Raw genomic sequence first — 9320 nt, forward strand, 5'->3', positions numbered from 1 at the left:
ACCAATCCGACGAACAGACTCCCAGAATATACCTACGTCATTTTACTGTATAAATGATCTGCACACCATGTTTCGGGGCTCCTTCCGATAGTTCCATAAGAACTAGACGAACGAGTCCGTGCAGCACGCTTTGCCAGATATCTTTACCTTTGAATAAACTGCCTTTACTATATCTAAGTCCACCCTGTCTAGCGTCTCAACTTGGTCTCATTTCTCCAGTAACGATTCATCAACAGTCACAACATCTCTGTCAGGAGGAATGGGCCAAAATTCACCCAACTTTTTATGGGAAGCTTGTGGAAGGCGACCGGAAACGTTTGACCCAAGTTAAACAATTTTAAGGCAATGCTACCAAATACAAATTGAGTGTATGTAAACTTCTGACCCACTGGGAATGTGATGTAAGAAATAAAAGCTGAAATAAGTAATTCTCTCTACTATTATTCTGACATTTCACATTCTTAAAATAAAGTGATGATCCTAACTAACCTAAGACAGGGAATTAATACTAGGATTAAATGTCAGGAATTGTGAAAATGTGTTTAAATGTATTTGTCTAAGGTGTATGTAGACTTCCGACTGTATGCTACAGTCGGAATGTTGTGTAACCCTCTACATTGTGTAACCCTCTACAATGTTGTGTAACCCTCTCACCAGGCTCGAATTTGACTCTCACAATATTAACTTATTAACAATATTAACTTACGTAGAGAATCTCAACAGCATGGGATGTTAGGTGAGAAGGACATCTCCAATAAGAATCGCTGTTGTAAACTATCTAGGGTGATGACAAATAGGGTATTAACTTCAGATGGAATGACTATAGATTTTTGTTATTGTATAAGGATATAAGCTCCCATTTAAATGAAATTGAAACAGGAAATGACTCCACCAAAGCAACATACAGTACATTAGGTTCAAGATGTGTTTTTACATTTTCAGTGCACCACACCAAAATAAAAATAAAAAATAAACCCCAATGAGTCGTGCACAACACATGTCCAAAGCTTGCTTAACCCGTTGGAGCTTTTTTTTTTATGACACACATAAAGTCCCGAAGCACCCCACCGTTGTGGTTACTCACTACTCGTAGATATTCCCTCAGCGAAGTATGGCAGTTCCTTGCAGGTTTCCTCACAAGATCCACACCAAGCACCGCTATCAATGCAGACAGTACTCTTTAGCAGTAACCAATATCCCATGGGAACATGAACTCGTTAATCTTTCCCAAGCAATTCTCTCTCGGTGTCACACGATGCTAGGCTAACCTCAAGGCTAGTCTTATAACAACTCTCTTATAAAATAAAATTGGTATTTCCCTTCACAACTTGTAAGGTATGGGTCCTATTTTTATCGTCTCCTATTATAATTTTTCTTCACCAACGGTCATAATGTAATGTCCATCCTTTTCTCAACGTCTTCACGTTTCGTTAGTTCGCTTCATTGTTTTTGTTCTTTGAGTTTTCTCTTCCTAATAAAAGGGATGGAAACATACCACGCTGCATCTGGTCTAATCATTATGCCGATCGTGACACTAACTGAAGTTTGTTTAGTGCTTTATCCAGGTAGCCAGAAAGTAGAGCATTCCAGTATTCTAATCTAGAAGTGACAAAGCATGGATTAACTTTTCTGCATAATTTTTGGAGGGAAAGTTCTTTATTTTTGCAATGTTACGAAGATGGAAAAAAGTTGTCCTTGAAATAGTCTTGATATGTTCGTCAAAAGAGAGATCAAGGTCCAGAGTAACGCAGAGGTCCTTCACAGTTTTATTTGAGACGACTTTACAACCATCAAGAATAATTGTCAGATCCAACAGATGATCTCTTTGTTTCTTAGGTCCTAGAACTAGCATCTCTTTTTTGTCAGAGTTTAAAAGTAAAAATATTTGCCACCATCCACTTCCTTAAATTAGAAACACAGGCTTTCAGGGAGGGCAATTTTGGGGCTTCGCTATGTTTCATCGAAATGTACAGCTGTGTATGGTCCGCATAGCAGTGAAAGTTAACATTATGTTTCCGAATGACATCACCAAGAGGTAAAATATATAGTGACCTGCACTTCGAATAGCTAGAATTTCATCAGCATGATACAAAAACATACAATAAAACCCCTAAACATTACCCATACATCCTCCCTCACACTACTGACGTAGTTCCAGAGAGCAGCAGGTGAAGCAGGAGACTGGAGACGTCAGAGCTCTGGAGATCTCCCCTTTAGATCAGCCAGCAGCATCACACAGTCCTCAGACAGACTGCAGTTACTGAATATGCTTCAATTGTAGATGTCTAAAATCAATATCACTCCCAATTCAGCAGTTCTATCAGAAACCATGTCAGGGATTAAATAGTTATCATGTTTCTACATCACATCACACAACATTTATTAATAAAGTCTGACTGTCCAGGAAGACTATTTACATATAAGACACTTTGCATTAGCAGCACATGCTTCAGTGGTCTGGGAGTGTTTATATCCCTGTGAGTTGAACACTTCATGACTGAGAGCTGTCCTGACCAACAGAATTTCAACAATGACTTTTATAATGAGCTGTGTGTGGATATTGATGTTCCTAATTCAAGGTATGATTTATACTTTGTTGGTCTAAAATTACTTTCTTCAAATATTGTATCTTAATTTTGCCTCAAATTGAGAAAATGAGACATTAGAGATTTAGACAACATGGTCAAATGTTATCACATATATAATGAGTTCTTAAATGTCTATTTTTCAGAATTCAGAGGTCAGTACACTGTGACTCAGACTCCTACAGTGGAAACTGTTATTCTCGGAAAACCAGTCTCTCTGAACTGTAAAACCAGCAGTAATGTGTATCGAGCAGGTTACTCTGATGCCCGTCTTGCCTGGTATCAACAGACAGCTGGAGGAGCTCCTAAACTCCTTATTTACTATGCTACAACACTTCAGTCTGGGACTCCATCTAGATTCAGTGGCAGTGGATCTGGGAGTGACTTCACTCTGACCATCAGTGGAGTCCAGGCTGAAGATGCAGGAGATTACTACTGTCAGAGTTTCCACTATCCCAATAGTAAATATGTGTTCACACAGTGATACAGAGTCGTACAAAAACCTCCCTCAGTCAGACTGCACAGTGACTGTACTGCTACAGCTGGGACCTACTGCAGGTACTGAGGGGGAAGAGACAGTGACATGGAACACTGGTTACTGGACGAGGTCAACTGTGACATGTGACAATATGTTTAGAAAGCAATCATTCAGATCACATGACCATAATCATCATCATCATCATGGTTATTACTTATAGTATTTATTATGCCCTGAAAGTGTATATACAAGTTATTAGATGTTTTGAAACACAATGCCTTTCCATATGTAAATGCTGAAGTAAAACAAAAGGTGTTGTGACATCAACATTACTTCAAAGTTACAATCACTTCAGTTACAACCACAATAACAATAACCGACAAAGACAATGGGGAACAGAGGACACATATATATACATACTAATCAGGGGGAATGGGAACCAGGTGTGCGTAATGAGACAAGACAGTCCGGTTTTGGTGGTAATGAATCTAGTTGCGTGATGCCTAGAAGGGCGCCGACATAGACCTCCGGAGCTGGTGAACGGAATGAGCAGCAGTAAATGGGGGATCCGTGAACCTACCAGTGGTAGAAAAAGTACCCAATTTTCATACTTGAGTAAAGGTAAAGATCCCTTAATAGAAAGCGTCTCAAGTAAAAGTGAAAGTCACCCAGTAAAATACTACTTGAGTAAAAGTTTTAAAGTATTTGGTTTAAAATATACTTAAGTATCAAAAGTAAATGTAATCGCTAAAATATACTTAAGTATCAAAAGTAAATGTAATCGCTAAAATATACTTAAGTATCAAAAGTAAAAGTACAAGAATAAATCATTGAAAATTCCTTATATTGCCTCCCGGGTGGCGCAGTGGTCTAGGGCACTGTATCGCAGCGCTAGCTGTGCCACCAGAGACTCTGGGTTCGCGCCCAGGCTCTGTCGCAGCCGGCCGCGACCGGGAGGTCCGTGGGGCGACGCACAATTGGCCTAGCATCGTCCGGGTTAGGGAGGGTTTGGCCGGTAGGGATATCCTTGTCTCATCGCGCACCAGCAACTCCTGTGGCGGGCCGGGCGCAGTGCCCTCTTAGAGAGGAAAGCCCTCTGTTAGTCTACATGTCAGTGATCAATAAGACAGAGAACATCTGATCTCAGAACAGAGTCAAAGCAGAGGAACCAGCAGCCTCTCTCCACAGGGATGTGTGACTGAGGGATCCTACCCAGAACAGTCAGCCTTCTTCAAGGCCTTGGTGACTGGAGTCTGGGATTTCTGCTGGGCTTCACAGGTCACCTCTCCTGCCTTGGTCCACTCCTGGCCAGTGAGAGTCAGGGTGCTGCTCCAGCTGTACAGACCATCCTTCTCCAGGACCCTAGAACTGGCCTCTTGTATCTGGCTGGTCCCGTCCACTTTCCAGCTCATGGTCCAGTCTGAAGGGAAGCCCTTGTTGGCCAGACACATCAGTGTGGCTGTTGTTGTACTGGACAGCACTGTTAGCTGGAACAAACAGATCACATCAACTAAGTAACTCCATCAAGTACAGCTACGGTAATATATTATCTTCAGCAAAGGACACATCGCTATACAGTGATTTAAAATGCCGTCTAAATATGAATGTAGAAGTTAGATTGTTTATATAATTTGTGGTATCAGGGTGGGTGGGAGAGAAAGGAGTTAGCTACAGCTGAATGAGTGAAGGTAACCTGTAGTGGACCTGTCATATTTGTTTGTGTTTTTTCTGACCAGAGGGAGCGGGCGCTCGGTGTCACACAACTTGGGTAAATGTCTGTTTCTTGCTTTGTTCTTAGAAACAGGGCACCATTGAAAGGGGTGATTTATGGGATAGCATTACGTGTGGAGGTGGAGCAATTGCAGTTTAACATTTCTGTTGTTTGTGACGCCCGCCGTTTGGTGCGACGCAGACCCAAGAGTGGTGAAACAGAGGAGTCATTGTCAGTCCTTTTGATTTGAGTCTGACAAAGTCATGTTATGATGTATTAGATATCCTGTTAGAGTTTTTGTGCAGAATCCACTGCTCTGTTTCAGGTGTTGGAAGTCTGCAGGAGGGCATGGGACAGAGGATTGTGTAGTTTCGCTGGATAAAGTTGTGTGTGTCAACTGTAGGGGTGCTCTTGCTGCTGGAGGTCTGAAGTGTCCGGTGTGAGAGAGGCAGGTTGAAGTGGCCAGAGTCTGAGTAGTGCAGAGGGTGTCATATGCTGAGGCAGTGAATGAAGTGCAGGAGGATGGGTCAAGAGTGAGGCATCCTGAGAGGATCACAGTGAGTAGTAGATTTGTGCCAGCACAGAGGGATAGGGCAACGAGTGAATTACGCTTCAGTAAGGTTGTTGTCTTAGCGTTCATAGTAATGGTTATAAACTGTTCCACAGGAATGGTAGGTAAAACACAAAGAATAGATGTTGTCGTGGCAGCTGCAGAGAAGTATATGGGTATACGAGATTAGACTTCAGAAGAGTTACAGGGTGTGTTGAGGGGTGGTGTCCCGTCCTCCCAGGTCGTTGGCATGGTGCAGGAGCAGATATGGTCAAAGTAGTGGAATGGGGTAGTGGGTTTTAATGTGTAGGTGGTAGCTGAAGAGAAGTACCTGGTGTACAAGATTTTACTGCAGACAATTACTGGGGAGGTGATTATATTTTTATGAAATAGTGGTATGTGGGTGTAGGGTTAGTTGGTGTAAGTTTATCCTTTTAGGAACAGGAATAATAAAGATAATTTAATGTAGATACTGTAGGCCGTGACTGTTCTCACAATTTAGTACAGTAGGTGGCGGTGTATACACCTTTAAATTGGATGCAATCCGCCAACCTAATCCCAAAGAAGAAGAAGAGCTCTTCAACTACAGTTTCCCTGGGGACCAATGAAGTCTGTTTGCATAGAGAGGACACTTTGCATAGATAGCACATGCTTCAGTGGTCTGGTAGTGTTTATATCCCTGTGAGTTTAACACTTCATGACTGAGAGCTGTCCTTCATGACAACAGAACCACAACAACCATGACTTTTATTACCATCTTCATCTGGACACTTGCTTTCTGCTTTCAAGGTTAACATTTTCAGAATTTGTTGTTTAAAAATAATTACATCTACACAAAGGTATAACATACAGTATATTAATGTTAATATTTCTATTCAGAAGTATTCATTACAACATGTAACATTTATTTCATATAAATGTTTTTATTCTATTTTCCAGAATCCAGAGGACAGTACACTGTGACTCAGACTCCTTCAGTGGAAACTGTTCTCCCAGGACAGATGCTCTCTCTGAAGTGTAAAACCAGCAGTAATGTTTACAACAATGACTTTTTAGCCTGGTACCAACAGAAACCTGGAGGAGCTCCTAAACTCCTTATTTACCGTGCTACAACACTTCAGTCTGGGACTCCATCTAGATTCAGCGGCAGTGGATCTGGGAGGGACTTCACTCTGACCATGAGTGGAGTCCAGGCTGAAGATGCAGGAGATTACTACTGTCAGAGTGAACACAGTGGTGATGTGTTCACACAGTGATACAGAGCCGTACAAAAACCTCCCTCAGTCAGACTGCACAGTGACTGTACTGCTACAGCTGGGACCTACTGCAGGTACTGAGGGGGAAGAGACAGTGACAGGGAACACTGACTGAACTAAAATACACCGAGCTAAATATATCAGTGATGGTGACTATAATGTAAACTTATCCACCTTCATGTGAAATCATTCCTGAACTGACAACACCCATAGGTCCAGACTACATAAATATGCCTTCCCTTTTGCTGTGGCTAACAAACCTTTTATTTAACATTTCAGACAATAAGTTGAATGGACTCTATCTATGTGAAATAATAATGTCTCACATAATTTCATAATAAATATCCCAGTCCCTGTATTGGCTAATGAATTTCAAGTTAAGTTTGAACCATATTTACTGAGATCATATAACATGATTATGACCCAGTAGAACAACCTGAGGTTCCGTCATACAAGAGACAGCGACATGGAACACTGGTTAGTGAAGTCAACTTAGAATATGTTTAGAAAGCATCATTCAGATCACATATTCCCCATCATCATCATCATCATCATCATTGTGCTGGACCTCCAAAAGTTATTTGAAGTTCTGAATACCCACAATACCGGTCCAATATGCAAAATAAGATGTAGAGAAGTAAAGAAAAATAAGGTGATGTTACATCAGCATCAGCCCCCCTAGATACAATCCCCATATGAACCTCACAACCAAATATTGATCCTCTAGCATTATTTTAACTATTTTTATGAGCAGGTTACTGACTGTTACATCTGTGAATAAGACATGATGCTGGGATCAAACATTTGACACATTCGTGTAGAGACATACACTATCTACATAAAGTATAATAGAAATTTCATGTGTCATTAATTACATGATGGTATATCTGTTATGTCTCCCTCACTGAATCCACCATGGAGGTTAAATCCAGTCCACTACCTCACATCTGGCCCAGTCCAGGGTATTTCAGTCAGTGAAACTGTTCAACTGCTAGACTGGAAGCTGTGGGAGTGAAACTGAGATTTACATAGACAGGGCTGGGTGGTTCTGCTTGTCCCAGAATAGAGCAGCACTGTCACCAGATGTTCACTCTGTTCCCAGGGGGTTGGAGGTAGAGAAGACCAGAGGAAAAACAATGGAGAAGTGTAGAGTACACAATGTTGAAAACTATTGCTAAAACATCTAATATAATAAAATCATATAGAGGAATTAAACATTGTAAATATACATATGTTATGGAAAGTAACTGTTCAGCAGTGTGAGTTCTGAGAGCAGATCTTAGAGGTTTATTATCAAATATCACTAATTATTATCACTGGTATTGATGCTACAGGATAACTGGATTATTCAGTTGTAGAAATTAATGCAGAGTATTTGTTGGATCAGATGCCCTTTTAATTCTGTTTGAAAACATGAGAGTAGCTATATGCTGCAATACTAAATAATGAAAGAAGCTGATTAATATAAATAATTATGACATGTTCTGCCTATTCATGTGATAGTGATCACTGTAATCATGATTAAATCAACTACACTACGTAACCAAAAGTATGTGGACATCTGCTCGTCGAACATCTCATTCCAAAATCATGGGCATTAATATGGAGTTGTTTCACCCTTTGCTGCTATAACAGCCTCCACTCTTCTGGGTTGGCTTTCCACTAGATGTTGGAACATTGCTTTGGGGACTTGCTTCCATTCAGTCACAAGAGCATTAGTGAGGTTGGGCACAGATGTTGGGCGATTAGGACTGGCTCACAGTCGTTCTTCCAATTCATCCCAAAGCTGTTCGATAGGGTTGAGGTGAGGGCTCTGTGCAGGCCAGTCAAGTTCTTCCACACCGATCTCGACAAGCCATTTCTGTATGGACCTCCCTTTGTGTACGGGGGCATTGTTATGCTGAAACAGGAAAGGGCCTTCCCCAAACTGTCACCACAAAGTTGGATGCACAGAATTGTCTAGAATGGCATTGCATGCTGTAGCGTTAAGATTTCCCTTCACTGGAACTAAGGGGCCTAGCCCGAACATGAGAGTAGCTATATGCTACAATGCTAAATTATGAAAGAAGCTGATTAGTATGAAATGTGCTGCCTATTCATGAGATGGTGATCACTGGAATCATTACTAAATGAACTCTTCTGGTTATTTTCCTAATCAAAACAAGATGTATTTCAACTCAGAGGGAAGAAGACATGTACAACTTAATCTCAAAATAGTTTATTTAACACACAGCACTACTGATATTATTCACTATTATACTGTAACATTCAGCTCTAAAACACTAATGTTTCCAGAACTATCACCATGTGGGGACTCTCAAGCCCTTTACAATGGCTTCTCCTGTCTCTAGACGCTACACTGGCTTTTCCGGAAGGTGGCTGAATCACTGGTGTCGTTGTTGGCGACCCTGCAGGTGTACACCTCTCCCTCTTCCCAGCGTGCCTTGCTCAGGGTCAGGTTGCTGCTCCGGCTGTGAAAGACGCCATTCCCCCTCCATCACCTCTGCCCTGTCCACCTCCCAGATCACCAACACCCCCTGGGGGGAATAGCAGGCCAGTGTGGCCGAGCCCCCAGAGAGCTGCTCAGAGGACAGAGGGGGCGGGGGGGGGGGGGGGGGGGGGGCAGAGACACTGTGGACCTGACAGAAGGACCAGCTGGAGGAGAGGAGAGAGGAGAGAGGAGGTTCAGCTACTACTACAAATGTATAATGGGAGAGGTCGTACAAAAACGTCCCTCAGT

The 9320-nt window shown here is 41.8% G+C and overlaps 2 gene segments (V, D, J or C); one reads left to right on the top strand and one right to left on the bottom strand.

Annotated features, from left to right (window-relative positions):
• Positions 1-3951: 3951 nt before the first annotated feature.
• Positions 3952-4523, bottom strand: LOC129838919 (Ig kappa-b4 chain C region-like). The segment is given in 1 exon segment: positions 3952-4523. A coding segment is annotated over 1 exon segment (243 nt).
• Positions 4524-6043: 1520 nt separating this feature from the next.
• Positions 6044-6956, top strand: LOC129838918 (Ig kappa chain V region K29-213-like). The segment is given in 2 exon segments: positions 6044-6113; positions 6264-6956. Coding segments are annotated over 2 exon segments (366 nt in total).
• The last annotated feature ends 2364 nt before the right edge of the window (positions 6957-9320 follow it).

This window comes from Salvelinus fontinalis, chromosome 39 (genome assembly GCF_029448725.1).
Source record: "Salvelinus fontinalis isolate EN_2023a chromosome 39, ASM2944872v1, whole genome shotgun sequence".
NCBI classification, from domain to species: domain Eukaryota; kingdom Metazoa; phylum Chordata; class Actinopteri; order Salmoniformes; family Salmonidae; genus Salvelinus; species Salvelinus fontinalis.